Genomic DNA, 24,333 nt, shown 5'->3' on the forward strand with positions numbered 1-24,333 from the left:
TTCATCTGTGAAGAGCTCACTTCTCCAGAGTGCCAGTGGCCGTGGAAGGTGAGCATTTGCCCACTGAAGTCGGTTACGACACCGAACTACAGTCAGGCCAAGACCCTGTTGAGGACGACGAGCATGCAGATGAGCTTCCCTGAGAATGGTTTCTTACAGTTTGTGCAGAAATTATTTGGTTGTGCAAATCCAGTTTCATCAGCTGTCCAGGTGGCTGGTCTCAGACGATCCCGCAGGTGAAGAAGCCGGATGTTGAGGTCCTGGGTTGGCGTGGTTACACGTGGCCTACAGTTGTGAGGCCGGTAGGACATACTGCAAAATTCTCAAAAACGACGTTGGAGGCGGCTTATGGTAGAGAAATGAACATTCCTGCAGTCAGCATGACAATTGCAGGCTCCCTCAAAACTGTGACATTGTGTTGTGTGACAAAACTGCACATGTTAGAGTGGCCTTTTATTGTCCCCATCACAAGGTGCACCTGTGTGATGATCATGCTGTTTAATCAGTTTCATGATATGCCACACCTGTCAGGTGGATGGATTATCTTGGCAAAGGAGTAATGCTCACTAACAGAGATGTGCACAAAATCTGAGAGAAATACGTTTTTTGTGTGTATGGAAAATTTCTGGGATCTTTTATTTCAGCTCATGAAACATGGAACCAACATTTTACATGTTGCGTTTATATTTTTGTTCAATATATATTTTTTTATTGTCTGGTCAAAAAACACAATTTTCGTAGAACGACCCATGTAACAAGGCACAGGTGATGTCCCTGGTGTTTTATCTTAAAGGCCACTTATTGTCATCTGGAAGAATCAAGGTGGCCTGTGGGTTCTGTGTTCGTGAACTTGACTGTATTTGATCACAAACAAACACCTCTGCACTTTAGTAAGGACATCTCACATACACTATGTGTCTTGTCCATCATAATAGAATGACAAAGTTATCTGTGAAATCCAATGCCTCTGAGAAATTCAGAACATTTAGCTTCATGAAACCGAGTGTCTCTAGAGTGGTTACTTCTTTGAAGTAGGCTACTCCTCCTCTGGGGAGGTACCTGATTAGGTATCTTGTACCAAGACTACAAAGGCATTTCTCACTTTACAGGGGCCTGTAAAATGCCAGGCACTAGGAGTTAATGGTTGTGGGGAATGGAAAGTGAGCATTTAGGAAAAGTCGAGAATTTTTATTATTCTCATATACAGGGGATAGTGGATCAGACCGGTAACTATGATGGTACTGAATGTTCCGCTCGCCTGAACCACTTTGACACCTGGATGTGTTGATGATGTGCGGGACGTGTTGATGTGCTTGTTCTGTGCTATGCGGCTCCTGGGTCGGTGGGCTGCCGGGGTATTCCAGCTATGCGTGTCTGAGGGGAAACAGGACAGAGGTAATCATTCATCCTGCCTTCTATCTACCCGCCTGCCATCCCCCCACCCACAATGGGCTACATCCTCTCTCTTTCTGTCTCTGTCACTCTCTCACACACTCTCTCTCTCTCCTCTCTCTCTCCTCTCTCTCTCCTCTCTCTCGCTCTCTCGCTGTCTCCGTGATGAATGAACTGCCATGGAACAAAGCCAATCAGGGAGAAAAGTACAAGACCAAGACCAAAAAACAACAACCCTGAAAAACCGAGAGGGGCTTCATTCCTGTCAACAGTTCATCCATTAGAGCCAATCTTGAAGTTGGGTGGCCCTAGCTGGGAAGTGGTGGGGTATGTGTGTGGAAGTGCGGGGGTAGTTCAGCTCAGAGTGACCCCACACTGAACTGTAAGGGGAGTATAGGAGAGCAGAGGGGTGGTGTGGGTGAGAGAGAAGGATTGGGTGTGTGTGGGGGGGGGGGGGTGGTGAAGAGAAGAGAGGAAGAAAAAAAAGCTGGAGAGCACTTTCTGGAGAAGGTTCAGTTATGAAAACAAAAGTATTGTAACAGATGGGGCCAGCTGCACCTTGGAAACAGCATAAAAGCGGGGCCGGGAGAGCCAAGGGACGCTGACTGACGGGGCTCGCGGAGGCAGACACACACTTTAGCACTGCGGGGGGAGATATAAAAGCACTCTCACACACAGCGTCCAGCCGTCTGGCACACTCCACACTTCACTGAAGGGCTCCATTTGACTTGGGTGTGAGTTTCTCATCACAGAGAATGCTTCCTCCAAAACACCACGGGACTCAACTTGAAAGGTTTTAAAGGAAAAAGAGACAGTTGATTTGGATAGCATATGACCACAAAAATTCCCTCTCTTTAAAGATTGGATGTTTTTTGGGCTAAGTAGCAGCCAGGTTTTGGGGGTACTTTTGTGATGTGGATATTAATGGTGGACGGGCACTGTCAAGCTGTTTGCAGAGGAAAAGATAGAAAGACAGGAAAGTTTTTGAATTCTAACCCACTGTTATTGGGACTATTTTACCACTTTTTATCGTCTTTCATTTTTTTCACATTCTCCACAACTTATCCAAACCAAGTATTGAAAAACTGAGGTATTGAGCGAAGATGGACTCCTCATTCACCTCGGAGATGTTTTACAATGCGGGGTCGATCGCAGCCCCCACCGCCAGTTACCTGGATGAGGACATCTATATGCAGGAGGATCTGGATGTGTTCAGTGTGACCATGGCGGTTCTCTACCTGGTTGTGTGCATCGTAGGGCTGGCCGGGAACACCCTGGTCATTGTGGCCATCTTAAAGCTGGACAAGATGGCTTCCGCCACCACGGTCTACATCTTTAACCTGGCCTTGGCCGACGCCCTCTTCATGGTGGGCCTCCCCTTTATCGCCATCCAGAACTTTCAGAACCACTGGGCCTTCGGGGACCTGGCCTGCAAGCTGGTCATGGTCCTGGACGGCATCAACCAGTTCACCAGCGTCTTCTGCCTGACCGTGATGAGTATTGACCGCTACATGGCGCTGGTCGACCCACTGCGGTTCGCCCGCTGGCGCACGCCCAGGCGGGCCAAGATTGTCAGCGGCTTCCTGTGGCTGTTCTCTCTGCTGCCTGTCCTCCCCATGGCCATTCACTTCTCGGCCAGGGACGGCCTGTGTACGGTGGACCCCCACGTGGCCTCTGACTCCTGGTGGCTGGCCTTCCTCAGCTACACCTTTGTCCTGGGCTTCGCTCTGCCCTCCCTGGTCATGACTGTCTCCTACACTGCCCTGGTGGTCACCCTGAGGACTCACCGTTGCCAGGCCCGCTCCCCAGGCAAGGAGAGCCATTGCCTAGAGACCCAGGTCACCAAGATGGTGGTGGCGGTGGTGCTGGTGTTCGGCGTGTGCTGGCTGCCTTTCTACACCTTCAACTTCTGCTCGCTCTACCGTATGGACCTGGTGCTGACCTTCGCCAGGGGCTTTGAGTTCGTGGTGCTGCTGTCTTACTCCTGGAGCTGTGCCAACCCCATACTGTACGCCTGCCTCTCCGAATCCTTTGGACGCCACTTCCTCACCCTCCTCTGCCCCACCAAAAGGTCTCCCAGCGTGCACTGCAACCCTGACACGGAGCGCTATGACCTCAATGACACGAGCGGGAGGGACATCAGTGTGGTGGCGTAGAGAAGCCAGGAAAACATTTCACATCAGCCCCAAGGTGCAATGTGGAAATGTGAAAACTTTTTTTGTATGTATGTACCGTATGCAAACTTCCCCTATCAATTATTACCTTCATTCTTGTGTATATAAGGAGGTCGGTAAAGATTATATTGCCAAGTGTTTTTCCATACAAGTGTTTCTGTACAGCTGTTGTTTTTCTACTGGATAATAGACTTTATATTTCTTCTCTGCTCTGACTTTTTCTCAAATTTGACTTCTAATACAGCTGTGGTGCGTTGGCCCCGTTGCTCTATCACACCTCTGTCATTTGATTTTCCATAACTCATGAAATGAAGCATAAACGATGTGACAACAGAGAGGCGGTGAAAGGTGGCATGTAAACAAGATAGCCAGCTATGTGTTGCTGGCCAAGACAATGAGCTCCCAGAAGACCCACAGATGTTGACTCAATGACTTTTGGGTGATGTCATGGTTGTCATGGAAGTCAGCTCAGAGTTGATTTCTTTCAGGGGAAATTCTTACTACAGAACTGTTTGGGGTGAGATACGAAGGACAAGACGAAAAGGTGTTTGGTTCATCCCAAGATTAGTCCTATTGGATGTTCATAGAGTAAGAATGTTCACACTGTAACTATGGATGTTTTATACTTATTAAAATGCTTGTTGTATGTGGCTTAATATTTTGAAGTTATTCAGTCTTAACAGGGTACATTTTGTATTAGTTATAATTTAGTCGCTTTTGCCTAAATTAAATAGAGTGTGTTTTCCTGATGGAGGCAGATGAATGAAAAATGTATTACTTTTTGCAAACTTTATGATCAAGCAACTGAGTCTTTATCAAGACAATGGACCAAGAAAACACAGGCGAGAGATTGATGGTATAATCATCATCACAATTCAGATCATAACCACCACCGCCATCGTCATCGACACATATGTTTTGTCGTGTCTTTCATGTTGCAATTAAGCTCAACCAATTGTTATGTCAAATTAGTTTCACATTTTACAAATATTGTTTATGGATACGTATTACACATTGCTGCTTGAATCTCACTCGCTCACTTACTCACCACTGTATTATCACCTTCCTGTTTTAAATATAAAATCCCACATGAGAGAAAGCTAACTGAAGGAATTTTGCATTAAAACATACAAATCACAATGTTGGTTTTTTCTACTTCTACTTATTCTACTTCGTTACAAAAATAAATCATATGTGAGGCTCAAGTTAGTGAACTACTTAGTTATACAGTATGTGCGTATGACCATAGCCTACCTGGTTTACACTGAGCGTACCAAACATTAGGAACACCTGCTCTTTCCATGACATAGACCAACCAGGTGAATCCAGGTAAAAGCGATGATCCCTTACTGATGTCACTTGTTATATCCACTTCAATCAGTGTAGATGAAGAGGAGGAGACAGGTTAAAGAATGGTTTTCAAGCCTTGAGACAATTGAGATATGGATTGTGTATGTGTACCATTCAGAGGGTGAGTGGGCAAGACAAAATATTGAAGTGCCTTTGAACAGGGTATGGTAGTAGGTGCAGTGTCTCAAGAACTGCAACGCTGCTGGGTTTTTTACACTCAAAAGTGTCCAAGAATGGTCCACCACCCAAAGGACATCCAGCCAATTTGACACAATTGTGGGAAGCATTGGAGTCAACATTGGCCAGCATCCCTGTGGAACGCTTTCGACACCTTGTAGAGTCCATGTCCCGACAAATTGAGGCAGTGTTGAGGGCAAAAGGGGGTGCAACTCAAAATGAGGAAGTGCAACAATATGTTTCTAATGTTTTGTACATTCAGTGTATAAACAGTTTACTTGTGGTGGATTGTGTGGTGAGTTTGCCCTATGAGATGTTCTGACCAACTTTCTGTTACAATTTGTGGTTCTCTGTGAAGCCTAGTCTAGAGCTGCTCTGAGTCTAAATATTTACGACCTGAGCCCTGCACTACGAATCAGGTTTGAAGAGTTCGTTTAGTAACTTTGGTCAGCTCTGAGTTCAACTCGGGATAACCAAGACCATGAAAGTGGCTTACCTTTTAGCCAGGTGAATTTCTATGTCAACGAATCCTTCCATGGCCGTGGGAAGATTGGAGGTGCTGAGCCACGAGTTGAGGACCAATAAAATCTCACAAAGATTGTCATCATCACCTTCATTTGATGAAGACGACTGATCCAATATTTTATTAATCAAATTTGTCGTGTGTAATGTTAGAATACATGTCACATTACACATTTAGTGATGACAGCATTTGCTTCCAAATGTACGTTTTTTTGCACGTTTGTATTTAGAAATGTGCGAAAGGCAAACTGACAGCCGCAACCAACCATAGAAATATAATCCATTAGATGGCAGTTCCCATTCAAGGGACTCCCTAAAAACACAGCACTTCGATACATCTGTACTGAAGTGGCGTGTTTTTATGGAATATCTCCCGTTCAAGTCAAGACTGTCACCCATCGTTAGCGTACCCATGGGTTTAACAGTCAAATTCCCAGGTTTAGAGGTTCCAAAATCCTTCTAGTAATTATATGTCTATGGCCACAACTCAACAAGGTGTTCCACAGATGGAAGAAGGAGCGACAGGAGTGGGAAAAGGGTACTTGTGCATTGAGAAGCACACCAAATCAATATAAAAGCCTAAGTAGATCTAGCTTGCTTCGTAGTATCCCACTCTGCTAACTAGGGACTTGGACTGACTTGTGTCTGGCATGTGGACTATGTTTAAGAAGCAATAAAATATCAAATGTGCAGCGTTTTAAAGTACGTTTTAAGAGGAGTTGGCGTTCCACTGGTTAAAATGTGCCCCTCTTTAAGGGTTCACTGACAGATTTCAAACGAGTGTGCTTCTGGTACATTGTCGCTTATTTTTTGTTCTTTTTTACGAGTTCATATTGCAAAGGGAAGACATTCCAAAAGATTCTGAAGTTTTTGTTTTTCTGAAGCACGCTTGATCAATGTCACGGGTCAATAGGGGCATGTTTGCTCATTCTGGGTTTGAACAACATAAAAGGAAGAGAGACTGTGACTAAGGTTGTATATGTGCAGCTCTACGATGTGCCAATCTGTAGGGATTATGGGATTCTGGAAATGGGTCCATGAGGGTCAGTGCAAATAAAGCATCTGAATGGTCATCCTCCAATAAGGTTTTAATGAAAGACTTTGCTTGATGTTGCAGACGATTAGTTTCCCTTGTTATTGTTGCTAGATGCGATCCAACCTTCCCCCTTCAGTAATTAGAAGCAGCTGCTAACTGCCGGTGAGAGACAGCGGTAAAGAATAACAATGGCCATCATGGGAGTGTGGGTGGGAAATGAATCAATAAAGTTCAATCACACAATCTATGTCTAATAGCTGTCAGCTGTCATCAATGACTCTCTCTCTCACGCACACGCACACGCACACGCACACGCACAGCACCTCCTTTTTCATCCTCAGACAGATATACATTGCATTCTGAAATGATTCAGACCCGTTGACTTTTTCCACATTTTGTTATGTTAAAGCCTTATTCTAAAATGGATTAAATTGTTTTTATCCTTCATCAATCTACAAACAATACACCATAATGGCAAAGATTTTTTTGGTTTGTTGATATTTTGGCAAATGTACTAAAAATTAAAAACTGAAATATTACATTTACATAAGTATTCAGACCCTTTACTCAGTACTTTTTTGAAGCACCTTTGGAAGCGACTACAGCCTCGAGTCTTCTTGGGTATGACGCTACAAGTCCAGTCTGAAGTCCTGAGTGCTCCCAGTCCCTGCCACTGAAAAACATCCCCACAGCATGATGCTGCCAGCACAATTCTTCACCGTAGAGATTGTGCCAGGTTTCCTCCAGACGTGACGCTTGGTTTCCATCTTGGTTTCATCTTGGTTTCATCAGACAAGATAGTCTTGTTTCTCATGGTCTGAGAGTTCTTTAGGTGCCTTTAAGCAAAGTCCAAGCAGCTGTCATGTGACTTTTACTGAGGAGTGGCTTCCGTCTGGCCACTCTACCATAAAGGCCTGATTGGTAGAATGCTGCAGAGATGGTTGTCCTTCTGGAAAGTTCTCCAAACTCCACAGAGGAACTCTGGAGCTCTGTCAGAGTGACCATCGGGTCACCTCCCTGACCAAGACCCTTTTCCCCCGATTACTCAGTTTGGCCAGGCGGCCAGCTTTAGGAAGGGTCTTGGAGGTTCCAAACTTCTTTCATTTACAATTGATGGAGGCCACTGTGTTCTTGGGGACCTTCAATGCTGCAAAAGATTGTTGATACCCTTCCCCAAATCTGTGCCTTGACACAATCCTGTCTCGGAGCTCTGCCGGACAATTCCTTCGACCTCATGGCTTGGTTTTTGCTCTGACATGCACTGTCAACTTTGGGACCTTATATAGACAGATGTGTGCCTTTCCAAATCATGTCCAACCAATTTACCACAGGTGTACGCCAATCAAGTGGTAGAAACATCTCAAGCATGACCAATGGAAACAGGATGCTGTCACACCCTGATCTGTTTCACCTGTCCTTGTGATTGTCTCCACCCCCCTCCAGGTGTCACCCATCTTCCCTATTACCCTCAGTGTATTTATACCTGTGTTCTCTGTTTGTCTTGTCTTGTCTTGCCAAGTCAACCAGTGTTTTTCCAAGCTCCTGTTTTTCCTAGTCTCTTTTCTCTAGTCCTGACCTTTTGCCTGCCCTGATACTGAGCCCGCCTGCCTGACCATTCTTCCTGACCCTGACCTCGAGCCTGCCTGCCGCCTTGTACCGTTTTGACTCTGACCTAGTTATGAACTCTTGCCTGTCCTCGACCTGCCTCTTGCCTTCCCCTCATTGTTCAATAAATATCAGAGACTCGAACCATCTGCCTCCTGTGTCTGCATCTGGGTCTCGCCTTGTGTCGTTATAGATGCACCTGAGCTCAATTTCGAGACTTTTAGCAAAGGGTCTAAATACTTATGTAAATAAGGTATTTTTTGTGTTTGTTTTTTATACATTTCTAAAAAACTGTTTTCGCTTTGTCTTTATGGGGTATTGTGTGTAGATTGAGGAAATGTTTTTATATAATGATTTTAGAATAAGGCTGTAACGTAACATAGTATGGAAAAAGGAAAGGTTTCTGAATACTTTCCGAATGCACTGTAAACTGAAATTTAGCGAACAGGCTAAATTCCACTAGATATCACAGCCACAAAGTCAGAACGGTTTGACAACAGATGCCGCACCGGCGGGATAAATTAATAGCCAAATATTACAGCCAATCGCAGCACTGATGGGTAAGTAAGTAATACTGTGAAACACTATCATTCCACTATTAGTGGCAGATATATTATGGACATGTTCTGTAAGAGTCCCTCTTCTATGCCAGGGTTTCCCAAACTCTGCCCTGGGGTCCCCCCTTGGTGCACATTTTGGTTTTTGCCATAGCACTACACAGCTGATTCAATAATCAAAGCTTGACGATGAATGGTTATTTGAATCAGCTGTGTAGTGCTGGGGCAAATAACAAAATGTGCACCAAAGGGGGCCCCTAGGGCAGAGTTTGGGAAACCCTGCTCTATGCTACCATTTGGGTTTAACCCAAGAATACAACTCTAATTGAATATGAAGATATGGCATTGCAATTGCTGCTTTCTGAACCAAGAGATTTGTTTAGCACATTCCTGGAAAATATCGATCATAGAATTGCCCTGACTCTGCAAAGGGGCTGTACTATTTGGAGAGTCAGTGCATACCATGGTCATGACGATATCGGAATCCTTGTGTGTCCCGGTCCTGTGGTGTCAAAGAATCACAACGCGTCCCCTTAACGCGCCACACTCTCTGCAACATTTTGCGAGGGAAGACATAGAGAGCAAAGAGAGATTCAACGTTATGGACGTGTGGGAAATAAAAAAGCAGATGACCCGAGATGTGAAGATGACATGCCTCCAACTCAGCCCAGAGCGGGGTGTCCTTCAGATGCAAAGTAGTTCCCCACGGCCTCTGGCCCTCGATCCTGGCGCAAGCCCCCACGCATCCACTCCAGCATCCTTACAGACAACTGACAGTGGTTATGAGATAGATAATTTCAGTTTCAAAATACTTTCATTTGTAAAGTTGCTAAGGCCACCAATGAAGGATGGGAAGCTTCAGGGTGCAAAATGATTCATCACAAAACCTTGATGTTGTTAAAGAGCATGGGTTTTTAAATACCCACATTTTGTGGAATAGCCATGATTTATGCATCAGAGATTTTAAATGGTGGTCAACTGTTGGTCCAGCAGCAACGCCATTGTTAAGGGTTGGATATATGTGCTTTAGGACCTGGTGGACACCTCGGAATGAGTGGGCAGGCTGTTTTTTTGTGGGGGGGGGGGGGGGGTAGAGTGTGAGGGTACTTGGGTAACTGTGGGATCTTTAAGCAGTTCGGCTCATTGGATTGGTCAGAGTGTACGTTTGAATTTGTTACGTGATATGGAGGTTTTGGGCATTACAGCAGGCGTAACATAATGATGAAAATCCAGGACACTCAAATTAGTATGATATGGTTACATAAGACTGGTGATTACTTAAGGCAAAAATGAAAGGAGGGAGAGAGGGAAGGAAGGTGGATGTATAACGCTAACTTCTAGCAACCAAACTTCTAGCAACCGAAAGGTTTGAATCTCATCACGGACAACTTTTGTATTTAAGCTAATTAGCAACTATGCAACTACTTTGCAACAGCTTATCATGTTAGCTAACTCTTCCCCTAAGCGTAACCTTAACCATTTAACCATTTAACCAAACTCCTAACCTTAAACCTAACCTTAACCCCTAACTCTTAGCCTAGCTAACATTAGCCACCTAGCTAACGTTAGCATTAGCCAACTAGCCACTTATCTAACGTTAGCATTAGCCGACGTTAGCCACAACAACTTGGAATTCGTAACATATCATATGTATTGCAAATTCGTAACATATTGTATGAATTGTAATTTGTAACATATCATACAAAATAGATGATGAACAACCACAAATTAATACATGCCATACCAAACATAACATATCATACTAATTTGAGTGTCCCAGATTTTAGTTTAGTATGTCTACCCCTGAGTCCAGGTTGGTTCCAGAGTAGAGACCAATAGTCACTACTGGAATTTAAAACTAGCAGTGTCTGCTGTGGCAGGAGGGAAGGTGCCAGTTACCTGAATGTCCTGTATTATATTTATATTGTTTTGGCTTAAGAATAGAATCACTGTAAATACAACCCATATTTATGTTTATTTATTTTAACTTGTGTGCTTTAACCATTTGTACATTGTTACAACACTGCATATATATAATATGACATTTGTAATGTCTTTATTGTTTTGAAACTTCTGTATGTGTAATGTTTACTGTTCATTTTTATTGTTTATTTGACTTTTGTATATTACCTACCTCACTTGCTTTGGCAATGTTAACACATGTTTCCCATGCCAATAAAGCCCCTTGAATTGAATTGAATTGAATTGACGAGTAGAATCTTATAGTATTTTATTTCAACATTCTTATAAGATGTAATCCCTCAACGTTCATCTCAAAGTGCATTTCTGTCACGCCCTGGCCTTAGTTCTCTTTGTTCTCTTTATTATTTTGGTTAGGTCAGGGTGTGACGAGGGTGGTTTGTGTGTTTTTGTCTTCTGTCTTTGTGTTCTGCACCAGATAGGACTGTCTCTGTTTTCACGTTTGTTATTTTGTATTTTGTATAGTGTTCACGTTATCGTCTCTTTGTTTATTAAACATGTTGAACACTAGCCGCGCTGCATTTTGGTCCCCTCCTTCACCAACGGAAGAAAACCGCTACAATTTCTCTCTGGAATAAGAACCAGACAAACTTTGCCTTTTGATGAAGCCGAAGGGCCCCCGGCCACTAGGGCTCTCAATCTACTGTTGAGAGTTAGAATAGTAGAATACACAAGGTGCAATTTCAACATTTGACTGTGCTTCAGCAGTTTTCCTCTTGTTATGTCAGTCATTGACAGTCACTCAATTAGCCATGTCAGCTTACAATGTTTAGATTGGTAAGTTAGTCTAGCCAGCTATCTAAACATGGCCGAATACCGACACGGCACGCAGGGCAAGAACCCAGGGGCCCTGACCTCCAGGGGGTCCCCATTGATTTTTTTAGTCACTCTCACTCAGATATCAGTAACATGGTATAAGTATGGGCAAAATGTGTAGAATTGCAGGAAATTAGCTTTAAAACTGCAAAAAATGTCTCTCCATCCCATGGCAAAATGTGTAGAAGTGCAGATTTTTTCTCTCCATGGCAAAATTAGTAGGATTGCATCACTTTAAAAAATATATACATGTAGATACCAAGGTCTGTGTGGCTTTCTCCATTGCTAACATTTAACACTTACTTTGATATCAGCTCTACGTTAACTCAAAAACTGTTGTCTTGGTGAGTGAAAGCTTACTGGAGAGTTTGTTACTTTGTTCAAAGCTTTTAACAGTGTTTAGGTCCAGAACGCTTGTGGCTACCAAATCTTTTCAGAATAATTTCTCCTTTTGTGGTTCAATATAACGTCTGGTTGCACACAATCTGTCGTATTGTAGCTCTCGTATAAACACAGAAAATGCTCCGGTCTGGGTGACTGAGGCAACCGTTACAATTAAGGTCATTAGTATGAGCACATATCCCCCTACAAAATATCAGAGCGAGGAACTCTATGGCAGTTTCCTTCACGCAGGTCGATGTCCAGACACTGACGCACAACCCTAACCCTGTTGGGGGAGTTTGGTGAGGAGGGGAGGGAGGAGGGGGCGAGAGTATAGCGGATCCGCAGCTCCATCTGCATGCAGAGAGAAACCTGAAGAAAACGCGCACTCATCCACCATCCAATTCCACTGATCGCAGAAGTGAATGCACCGCTCATCTGGGCGCTGAACCGCCTGCGCATCAGTCCTCCTGCTAGAAGAGATTTCGCATTAGCTTTGGCCACGGATTCAGCGCCAGTAAGCTACTTTTGGATACATCAGTTACTCAAAACTATCTACAAATGATTTACACAATTTTGTAATGCTGAGGTATTTAAAAGAAAAATGTAATATATACTATATTGCCTATTTGACATATTAGACATACCTGTTATGTGGCAATGACCGTCACCACTTTGGCGCACAAGATACCACTGTGCGCAATGGGAGAACAGGTGTATTATATGTTAAGTGGAAGCCACAGGGCAGAATGCTGCATTCCGTTGGATTTTCAGTGATGGTCAGAATACTCTTGGCTGAAATTAAACCATTCCAAAATGGATCTAATGTGACGTTAAAGTTTACAAATAAAGGTAAGTTTAAAGCTGTACATACATTTTGAAATTGTACATGTGCTATTAACAAATAATAAGCCAATTAACTGTGATCTTGGTTTTGGCAAAATGCATGCTCAATAATAGTAATAGTCTACCATAAGAATAACTAATGTATATATTTTTTTATCGGAAACTTCTTTAGTTTAATTGACACCTTCTGTTCAATGTTCTACAAGCGCATCTGTAATTTTATAGTCTACTCAAGGTTATTTCTCGTGCGCGTTTGTGTGCCATTGTGCGTGCTGTTGAATTTTAATGCCTGCAATGTACCATCATTTTTACTTGACATATACAATTAATTGAATGTTAGTGTCCACCTTTGGTAGCCAAACAGATCAAACAATAAAGTAATATAAAATAAACTCTCCAGCAATATTGAACAGAAAATATTACAATGTGAAGTCTGTTTTGGCGTGAGAAACATTTTAGAATGATAGAAGACAGACTAATCATAACCACCTTGCATTTATGAGACCAATATTTCTGCATAAAATAAATAGAATCAACACTGAACAAGTGTAATCTAATTTCTGCAACAAAAAAATAATCTAGTCATTGTTCTCACAATTGCCTAGTGGGTACGTTTTAAAACGATCTATAAATATAAAAACAAAACCTGAACTCTTAAGAAAATTACTACCACTGTCTGTGATTAGAGCGCAAAGGTTTCCCATGTAGTGCACCCGGCTCCTCACCTCCAGAACAATCCAATAGAGGGCCTGCACTTGCGCAATAAACCCGGATCCACAGATGCCAAACAATAACAACATCCTGACCCGTGCCCTGCAAATATATTGTATCCCAAAATGAAACATTTCCAATGGTTTTGTTTTTCTAAGTAAATCATCTCTCAGCAACCACAAACACATGGGCGATGAAAAGGTTCAACATTAGTTTGCCATTGTCTGGTCCTTATCAATAAATAAACACAGTTTAGTGCAAAACAAATGGATCATTTGCATCAGAGAGTAGTTTCATTACAACACCCAGAGGAATCCCGTCCTCTGGGAGTAGCATTGGAAAATGCACCATAGCCTAAAACTATAGCATAGCGCTGATCCTATCCACCATTTATTTCTGCTGAGGAATCAATGGCTGTTTTTCCAAAGGGTCTAACATCAACTTGAGGTTGTTTGTCCAATCCAGATCAATGAAATCAACATTTGTCATCAGTATGTACAGTACACATAGCTGCTGCTAGACACAGTGGAAGAGACACAGGGGTATGAAGTCCCAACCGTTCAACACATTAAAGTTTAAAAAAACTAGCCTATAAGTGATGGGCAGGCTTTATTAAGTAACTTCATGTTGCTTGAAAGACAGTCATAAACCCTTATATAGTATAGGCTAACAGTTGCCATGGTGCTTGGAAGGAATGTATTCTCCTTCATCATGGTGTTGCTCGGTTGTCACCCGCTCTGTTGTTATCTCTCTCTCCATTCTCTCTCTCTCTCTCTCCATTCTCTCTATCTCTCTATGTACTGTGCACTCAGGTGGGATGTGACACTAGTGTCCCCTATCTCAACCCTGAGACAGACTCAACCCAGCCCTCCTCCCTGTCAGTATGGATCTCTGGCCTCTCCTCCCATCATCCCCCAATCTCTCCCTCCCCGAGCCCCTGTACTACGACAGCTACTTCCCAGGGAACGAGTCCGACCTGGGGTCCCGGAATGACACTCCTGACGAGACCCAACAGGTCTTCGACAAGACCAGCTCCGTGGTCATTACCTTCATCTACTTCATGGTCTGCGCCGTGGGCCTGACGGGCAACACCTTGGTGATCTATGTCATCCTGCGCTATGCCAAGATGAAAACAGTCACTAACATTTACATCCTGAACCTGGCCGTGGCTGACGTCCTCTGTATGCTGAGTCTACCCTTTATCGCCATGCAGCTGGCCCTGGTCCACTGGCCCTTCGGCGCCGTGCTCTGCCGCCTGGTCATGACCGTGGACTGCCTCAACCAGTTCACCAGCATCTTCTGCCTCACGGTCATGAGCATCGACCGCTACCTGGCCGTGGTCCACCCCATAAAGTCCACCAAGTGGCGGAAGCCACGCGTGGCTAAGATCATCAACCTGACCGTGTGGGGAGTGTCCCTGCTGGTCAACCTGCCAATCATGATCTTCAGCGGTCTGATGCCCAATAAGAACCAGGCGTGGGTGTGTACCATTGTGTGGCCAGAGCCTCAGGAGAACTATCAGACGGCCTTCATGTTCTACACCTTCTTCCTGGGCTTCTTCCTGCCGCTCACCGTCATCTGCCTCTGTTACCTGCTCATCATCGTCAAGGTGAGCTCCTCCTCCCTATTAATGGTGTTTTATTCTCAAGTTCATTCTCAGTTACTTCTTTGGTGAAGTTCTCCCACCTATTCTGATATAGTATTTATTGACCTGTAATCTAGCATTATAGAGATACGGTGTCTTCAGAAAGTACTCACACCACCCTTGACTTATGACTTATTCACATTTTGAATTCCGTCTGTAACGCAACAAAATGTGCAAAAAGTCAAGGGGTGTGAATACTTTCTGAAGGCACTGCAGGTACAGTTGCGGCATCGATGAAGGGAGTACCAATAACAAAGGATGTGTCCCCTCTCTCCCCGGGCCACTAGGTGAAGTCGTCAGGCGTGCGCGTGGGCTCAACTAAGCGTAAGCGCTCGGAGAGGAAGGTGACCAGAATGGTGTCAATCGTAGTTGCCATGTTCGTGCTCTGCTGGCTGCCCTTCTACGTGTTCAACGTCACCTCGGTGACGGGCACCATCAACACCACGCCCGTCCTCAAGAGCACCTTTGAGTTTGTGGTGGTGCTGGGCTACGCCAACAGCTGTGCCAACCCCATCCTGTACGCCTTCCTGTCGGACAACTTCAAGAAGAGCTTTCAGAACGTTCTGTGCTTGAAGAAGGTGGCGGGCCTGGATGAAGCGGAGCGCAGCGACAGCCGAATGGAGCGGACGCGCATGGTCAAAGACGCCACCGCAGAAACGCGCAACGCAGCGCTGCTCAACGGCGAGCTGCAGACCAGTATATGACCTGTTTGCCAGAGTGTGTAAAGGGAGTGTGTGAGACAGTGTTTGTGTGCGTGCTTGCTTGCACGTGTACGTGCGTGTGTGCAGGTATGAAATCCGCATAGTACTCGGTTCATCTGAGGTGGCCGTGAGGCTGCTTGTAAGTATCGTCACCCTGAACAGATGGATGGTCCTCTGCCCACTACCAGAGTGTATGTGGACGAGTTAGATGGACTAGTCATATTAACATCACTCTTCTATAAACAGCTGGGCAGTGGCCCAGGCACCAAGTGGGTCCATACTGTCTTTTACAACATAACTGTCAAGATCCGTCTTGGAAAACAGAGAAAAAGATTGATTTGAAGAAGACGAAAAAGATCTATCATGTTTCATTGACATGGATTGATTCATACTGTCTTGAGGGCAGGATATAAGAGAAAGAACACCTTTGATAAAGCATCTTATTTATTAATAAGGAAGATGTTACTCACCAAGTCAGATCCCCTTTGACTGAAGCTGGAGACTAGAATTTTGCATCCAGGAAGGTTGGAAATCCTATCTGACTGTCTCCGTGAAGCTTCTCTGGCTTCAGACAAGACAATCTCGTCTTGATGTATGTACAGTGCCTTCAGAAAGTATTCACACCCCTTTACTTATCCACATTTTGTTGTGTTCCCGCCTGAATTTAAAATGGGTTCAATTGAGTGTGTGTCACCGGCCTACACACAATACCCCATCATGTCAAAGTTAAACAAGTATTCAACCCCTTTGTTATGACAAGCATAAAAATGTGCTTAACAAGTCACATACAGTAATACGTTGCGTGGACTCACTCTGTGTGCAATAATAGTGTTTAACATTATTTTTGAATGAGTACCTCATCTCTGTACCTCACGCATACAATTATCAGTAAGGTCCCTCAGTCGAGCAGTGAATTTCAAACACAGATTCAACCACATTGACCAGTGAGGTTTTCCAATGCCTCGCAAAGAACGGCACCTATTGAATGGTTAAAATAAAAACAAAGCAGACATTTAATATCCCTTTGAGCATGTTGAAGTTATTAATTACACTTTGGACGGTGTATCAATAAACCAAGTCACTACAAAGATACAGGCGCCCTGCCTAACTCAGTTGCCAGAGAGGAAGGAAACCGCTCAGAGATTTCACCATAAGGCCAATGGTGACATTAAAACAGCTACGGAGTTTAATGCATGTGATAGGAGAAAACTGAGGATCAACAACATTGTACTGTAGTTACTCCACAATACTAAACTAATTGACAGACTGAAAAGAAGGAAGCTTGTACAGAATAAAAATATTCCAAAACATGCATCCTGTTTGCAAAAAAGGCACTAATGTAAAACTGCAAAAAAATGTGGCAAAGAAATTAACGTAATGTCTTGAATACAAAGCGTTATGTTTGGGGCAAATCCAATACTATACATCACTGAGTACCACTCTTCATATTTTCATGCATGGTGGTGGCTGCATCATGTTATGGGTATGCTTGTCATCAGCAAGGACTAGGGAGTTTTTTTAGGATAAAAAGAAACAAGCTAGAGCTAAGCACGTGGGAAATCCTAGAGGAAAACTTGGTTCAGTCTGCTTTCCAACCGACACTGGGAGACAAATTCACCTTTCAGAAGGACAATAACCTAAAATACAAGACCAAATACACACTGGAGTTGCTTACCAAGATGACATTGAATGTTCCTGAGTGGCCTAGTTACGGTTTTGACTTAAATTGGCTTGAAAATCTATGGCAAGACTTGAAAATGGCTGTCTAGCAATGATCAAGAACCAACTTGACAGAGCTTGAATAATTTATAAAAGAATAATGTGTAATATTGTACAATCCAGGTGTGCAAAGCTCATAGAGACTGACCCAGAAAGACTCAAAGCTGTAATACCTGCCAAAGGTGATTCTAACATGTATTGACTCAGGGGTGTGAATACTTATGTAAATGAGATATTTCTGTATTTAACTTTCAATCCATTTGCAAACATTTCTTAAAAAAACAATCACTTTGTTATTACTCCGTTTTGTGTGTAGATGGGTGAGAAAAACATATATTTAATACATTTTGAATTGTAACACAGGTTGTAACACAACAAAATGTGGAATAAGTCAAAGGGTATGAATACTTTCTGAAGGCACTGTAGACATGGTTTTCTGTGATGTGTGTTTGTTCTCCTTGTAAAACCCAGTTTAGTTTTGATCACACACTATGTTTACTGCCCCTTGTTGAATGGTAGTAACCATTCATCTGTAGGAAGTCATTACTCTCTGATTTATATTTGGCTCAGACCTTAGATGCTAGCACAGCCAATAACGGGCAGAATAAGAGAGGATGCATGCGAATGAGAGAGAGGAGTGGTAGCAGCAATGGAAATAATTGCTTATTATCAGTTTATTGCTCTTTTTGTCCCTTTGCTTCTTCCTTTATTTATAGAATTTCAGAATACGAGAACAGAAAAACAGTACAACATCCCCAACCCCAGCTTTTTAGCAAAGCTGTGAGTTTGCAGGTCCCTAAAAAAGTGGGTGTTGGGAATATTATTGGTCAACCCTCAGAGTTTTGAATGAGCCGATGTGTCAATCTGCGATGCCGGGAAGACATGATTAGATGTTAAAGGGGAGAAAGAAGCACTTTGGTTGTTTAAGGCAATTTTCGGGAATTGGGACCAGATTTTTTAAGTTCTTGACAATGGGATTCAAAATATGGGTGCCAAGGTTCATGGGCAGTGGGGAGCACAGGAACGAGACAGGAGAAGTTGGAAGGCTTGACTGTAGCTCCATGAAAGCCCAAATTGGACCATCCTTGTTTTCAAATGTCGAAACCAAATAAACACATTTGGATATATTTGCTGACCAGTGGTAGTGTAAAAAATTGGAAAGGCCCAGCCCGCCTGCAGGTTTAGGTCTATCTAGATATATCTCTCTCATTTGTGGATTTTACTTATCCCCAAACAGTGTCAGATTGCATCACAACCTATCATTGTCAATATGATAGTGTTGGAATAAGGCAGATGGGACTGATCCCTTCTGTTAGTGAACCTTTCACCTCACACATGCAAACGCGCACACACACACACACACACACACACACACACACACACACACACACACACACACACACACACACACACACACACACACACACACACACACACACACACACACACACACACACACACACACACTGTCTCCGACATGGGCGGTTCATATACCTACTGTATACAGTTCATAATCTGGTATAACATTTTCCCTTCTGCTGTCAGCACAAGGTGGCTTAAAGGCGATATATGCTCCTAGCATAACCAAACTGTCATGGGGCCAATCTTGTTGATACTCAGCAGAATGAGTTGTGTGTCTGCGTCAATTCAATGCTTTCAGAGTTACACTGATGTTTTCTGAATGGACAGCATTGCATCATGGAGTGATGATACCTAGCCAAAGGAGCGGGGGAGCTATAGCTGCCGTGTTTTGGTTGGTAGAGAGATGGGTGGGCTTCAATACCACAGTCCAAGGGCAACGTTGTTATCTCTCCAATGTGTACGGATGGGGAATCCATGGTTATGTGTTTGTGTGTGCCCGTGTACTTGCCTGCCTTCCTGTGTGTGTGTTTAAGTGTGTGTGTATGTGTGTTTAAGTGTGTATCTCATGTATTTTCTCTGGAAGGCCTTAACGTGTTAGCGTGTGTGTGAGCCACAAATTTCACAGCCCCATTAAAGTGGTGAAATCAGGCGTTGTAATTAGCATCATTATGCCAGAGGCGCGAGAACGCTCTCGCTCATGTACAGTAGGTTATGTAGGCCTGTAGATAGATTTAACCCAAGAGGAGGAGGGTTTAGTATAGCGCACAGGAGGATGGAACCTAAGCCTTCTCTCTATGTGTTGTTCATTTGTGAAGGGCTAGAACGTGCAAACCTTTGGGTGCACCGTTCAAAATGAACTGTCTATATATCGCTGAATCCCTACCTTGTCCCTGTACACACACACACACACACACACACACACACACACACACACACACACACACACACACACACACACACACACACACACACACACACACACACACACACACACACACACACAGACACACAGACAGAGTTCCAGACACATTGAGGAGAACAAGTGATGAGTACACAACCATTAGGATTCTCCGTCACCAATGCTTGCTCCTGTTACAGAGGAGCAGGGGTCTTAAATGAGAACAAGGAGAGCAGATATAAGATATGAGGTCATATATTTGTCTACAGTAAGCACTATTGTCCTCTATGTGGGAGCAATCTTTCTCTCTTGGTCGCTTGCTTTCCTTCAGCTTGCAAAACAGTAAGCGCCGTGTAAAATGTTGTTAATGACGTGTCATAATGTGTTTATTGTCACGTGTGAGTTCTCAGATGGATTATGGTTTATTGGACAGTAATTATACTGCACTTTCGTAATACAGAGCAATTTGTGTGTGTGTGTGTGTGTGTGTGTGTGTGTGTGTGTGTGTGTGTGTGTGTGTGTGTGTGTGTGTGTGTGTGTGTGTGTGTGTGTGTGTGTGTGTGTGTGTGTGTGTGTGTGTGGGGGTGGGACTGCCGCTTGATGTCACTCATCCTTTCTGTTGCCATAACTCATGGTTATGGTATGTACAAAATACTGTGTCAATGTGCACATATTTATCTATCTAGTCTATTCATTACTACGTATCAGTTGTGCTAGTGTTCCATTAAAATTGACTTAATTAGTGAATGAAGCGCCCAGTGAACGCTCCTGAACCTTAAACAATCCTTATATTATAGATGGTCATCTGGAGAGATGACATGTATACAGTACATTTGTATATGTAATGATTACTAACTGAACAAACTAGCCACAGCGAGTTAGAGGAAGGGGTCGAACACGGTCATACACTGTACTCAAACACAGTCTTTCCATTAAGTAAACAGGATGTTAATGTTTAAAAGAAACCACAAAATGCAGAGGTCAAACCATGCCATCCCCTCCATCATGTCAAGTGTCTGTCTCTCAGGTTCAAGGGTCACAAGTGGTTGAACTCGAAACGATACAGGGGTAATATACTATTGAATGTCAGTGAAATGAAGGAGCACAGTACTCATCATCAGACCAACAGTATTTTTCTCACAGTGTTTTTCTCCATATCAGCTGCTCTTCTTGCGCTCCGAGGTGCAATGCAGTAGCCCGGTCCAAGATCTGTTTGTGCTCTTGCCAACCACCTCTGTCATTGTCAAACAAAACACGTCTGGCCTGGCAACGAGTGACAAGGAGTTGGCATGATAGCATAAACAGACTGGCACTCAGGCTAACATATGCAGTTGAATACAGAGCATATCCCTGCTCAGCAAGTGAAATTATTATATATAGGCATTGTGATTGTTGTGATAAAGTCTTTTTTTATGTAGTTATAATAAATAATAATAATACATTTAATTTATAATGCGCTTATTGAAAAACACCCTCAAAGTGCTAAAATGTTATATGAGGTAGTCTACTGGGGCTGGAAATAGTTGGGGTATGGGGTCGTAATTTACTGGGATCGTAATTTACTGACCAAAGACAGTTACAGGTACAATGTACAGAACACTACAATGTGCAGGTAACTGCCAAAATAAAGGAAACACTTGAGTAAATGAGGGATACAAATTATATTGAAAGCAAGTGCTTCCACACGGGTGTGGTTCCTGAGTTCCTTAAGCAATTCAAATCAATGCTTAGTGTCATGTATAAAAATGCCCAGTTGCATTTTAGAGATCTCAGTGGTCTAGAAATCTTGACTTTGAAAGAGGGGTCTCAAAAGAGCAAATCAAATCACATTTTATTTGTCACATGTGCTGAACACAACAGGTGTAGATCTTACCGTGAAACGCTTACTTACAAGCCCTTAATCAAGTTAAGAAAATATTTACTAAATAAACTAAAGTAAAAAAATATATAAAAATTAACACAATAAAATAACAATAACAAGGCTATATAAGGGGGTACCGGTACCGAGTCAATGTGCGAGGGTACAGGTTAGTCGAGGTAATTTTTACCTGTAGGTGTAAAGTGACTATGCATAGATAATAAACAGTGAGTAGCAGCAGTGTAATTAGTCCGGTGGCCATTTTATTAATTGTTCAGCAGTGGCTTAGGGGTTGAAGCTGTTAAGGAACCTTTTGGACGTTGCCTTGGTGCTCCGGTACCGCTTGCCGTGCGGTAGCAGAGAGAACAGTTCATGACTTGGGTGACTGGAGTCTTTGACAATTTTTTGGGCCTACCTCTGGCACAGCGTAGTATATAGGTCCTGGATGGCAGGGAGCTTGGCCCCAGTGATGTACTGGGCCGTACGCACTACCCTCTGTAGCGCCTTACGGTTGGTTGCCGAGCAGTTGCCATACCACTTGGGTGATGCAACCCGTCAGGATGCTCTCGATGTAGCAGATGTAGCAGAACTTTTTGAGGATCTGGTGACCCATGCCAAATCTTTTCAGTCTTCTGAGAGGGAAAAGGTGTTGTTATGCCCCCTTCACGACTGTCTTGGTGTGTTTGGACCACGATTGTTTATTGGTGATGTGGACACCAAGGAACTTGAAACTCTCAACCCGCTCCACTACAGCCCCGTCGATGTGAATGGGGGCATGTTCGGCCCATCTTTTCCTGTAGTCCACGATCAGCTCCTGTGTCTTGCTCATGTTAAGGAAGAGGTTGTTGTCCTGGCACCACACTGCCAGGTCTCTGACCTCCCCCTATAGGCTGTCTCATTGTTGTCGGTGATCTGTTGTGTCTACAGCAAACTTAATGATGGTGTTGGAGTCGTGCTTAGCCACGCAGTCGTGGGTGAACAGTGAGTACAGGAGGGGACTAAGCACCCACCCCTGAGGGGCCCCCGTGTTGAGGATCCGCGTGGCTTATGTGTTGTTGCCTACCCTTACCACCTGGGGGCGGCCCGTCAGGAAGTCCAGGATCCAGTTGCAGAGGGAGGTGTTTAGTGCCAGGGTCCTTAGCTTAGTGATGAGCTTTGTGGGCACTATAGTGTTGATCGCTGAGCTGTAGTCAATGAACAGCATTCCAGCCACACCAATGTGTCGGAGGAAACACCGTACACCTGGTGAGTGTGTCAGCGTGCATGCACCCGGCCCGCCACAGGAGTCGGTAGAGCGCGATGAGACAAGGAGATCCCTGCCGGCCAAACCCTCCCCTAACCCGGATGACGCTGGGCCAATTGTGCGCTGCCCCATTGGCTCGTGGTGGCCCAATGCCCTATTTACACATCTTATGTTGGTGTTTCCATTATTTTGGCAGTTACCTGCATCTCCTCTGTCACTTTTATAGATTGTTGTCTTTGAAACCCTGTACCTGTGAAATGGTTGGTTAGTTTTATTTGAGAGGTTGAGTTATCAGCAGTGGCACACAGTTAGCCTATTATTAGAAAGATGTTTAGAGGTTCTGTTTTACTGACAAAGGCCATAGAAATGGAGGAATATGTATCTGAATGTGTTGAGGTCATGTTGAATGGCTAATACTAACTAGCTTTTCATCCAATTAGCGACAGATATGTTTCCATCAAATTGACTTGTGCGTAAAAGGCTGCATGATGACATAATGCACATAAAAATAACTTTTGCGGTTAAATTCCCATGTACCGAATAAAAAATACAAGTTAAATGGGTTTCCATGGTATTTACTGATGTTTTTGTTGTTGCGTTATATAACAAATGAGTCCACTCTGGCCTTGGCACATGAGCTCTAGCCAACACCTCGCACTCGTAGATACAGTGCGGGTAGGCTACCTACTATACATAATGAGATTATTATGAAACAAAAGAACAAGATTATTTTTTATTTGTTAAACAGCAACCAAGCATTGTTCATCATCTCACCAGAATAAAACCCTCAATATTTATTGGAAATGAGCATTAAACTCATCACCGTGCACTTTCACCACTCTGTGAAGTTCATAATAATTGATTGAATTTGTAGCCTAATAAACTGCATACCTTCCCGAGTCGTAGTGGGAGGACCACACAATATCATTGCGTGACTCCAATTTACTTTGAAATTATTGTTATTATATCAATATTTGCTCATATAAGCACTTCCACCACCATTTCTCACACAATACATTTTACCGACATCAAAGATTCCACCTTGCCTAGCGTATTTTGTTTAGTCATTATTTGGAAAGTTTACCGACAAATTAGCAGTTTCCATCAGGTCCCTCATGAAAAGTTTTATCCGACATGTACTTTACCTGCATAAAAAGTTTGGACGGAAACCTGCCCACTGGGCACAGACATCAGTTCAACACCTAGTTTTGATTTACATTTGGTTGAGTTGTCATCTAATGTGAATTCAACATGAAATGAACAAAAAATGTCTCCATTTCATTGGATTTAGATGAAAAGTTTGGTGGGGAAAAAAAACTTTTTGCAAATCCAATCAGATTTACACGTCGATTCAACGTCA

The 24,333-nt window shown here is 43.4% G+C and overlaps 2 protein-coding genes across 2 annotated transcripts; both read left to right on the top strand.

Moving 5' to 3' along the window:
- Nucleotides 1-1,879: 1,879 nt before the first annotated feature.
- Nucleotides 1,880-4,706, top strand: LOC139580970 (somatostatin receptor type 2-like). The gene has a single exon (XM_071410193.1). It carries the CDS (start codon nt 2,496-2,498, stop codon nt 3,546-3,548), a length of 1,053 nt encoding a protein of 350 aa, XP_071266294.1. The 5' UTR covers nt 1,880-2,495; the 3' UTR covers nt 3,549-4,706.
- A 7,595-nt stretch (nt 4,707-12,301) lies between these two features.
- LOC139580971 (somatostatin receptor type 2-like) lies at nt 12,302-16,685 on the top strand. The gene is made up of 3 exons (XM_071410194.1): nt 12,302-12,842; nt 14,360-15,156; nt 15,480-16,685. The coding sequence occupies exons 2-3, from the start codon at nt 14,431-14,433 to the stop codon at nt 15,894-15,896; spliced, it is 1,143 nt and encodes a 380-aa protein (XP_071266295.1). The 5' UTR covers nt 12,302-12,842; nt 14,360-14,430; the 3' UTR covers nt 15,897-16,685.
- Nucleotides 16,686-24,333: the final 7,648 nt, after the last annotated feature.

This window comes from Salvelinus alpinus, chromosome 7 (assembly GCF_045679555.1).
Source record: "Salvelinus alpinus chromosome 7, SLU_Salpinus.1, whole genome shotgun sequence".
Lineage (NCBI taxonomy): Eukaryota > Metazoa > Chordata > Actinopteri > Salmoniformes > Salmonidae > Salvelinus > Salvelinus alpinus.

What these genes read in the sequence shown, in the direction of transcription:
- LOC139580971 (XM_071410194.1), top strand. Translation starts at nt 14,431, where the DNA reads ATGGATCTCTGGCCTCTCCTCCCATCATCCCCCAATCTCTCCCTCCCC. An exon ending in ACCTGCTCATCATCGTCAAG is followed by an intron (nt 15,157 to 15,479) that starts GTGAGCTCCTCC and finishes CCGGGCCACTAG; the next exon opens with GTGAAGTCGTCAGGCGTGCG.
- LOC139580970 (XM_071410193.1), top strand. Translation starts at nt 2,496, where the DNA reads ATGGACTCCTCATTCACCTCGGAGATGTTTTACAATGCGGGGTCGATC.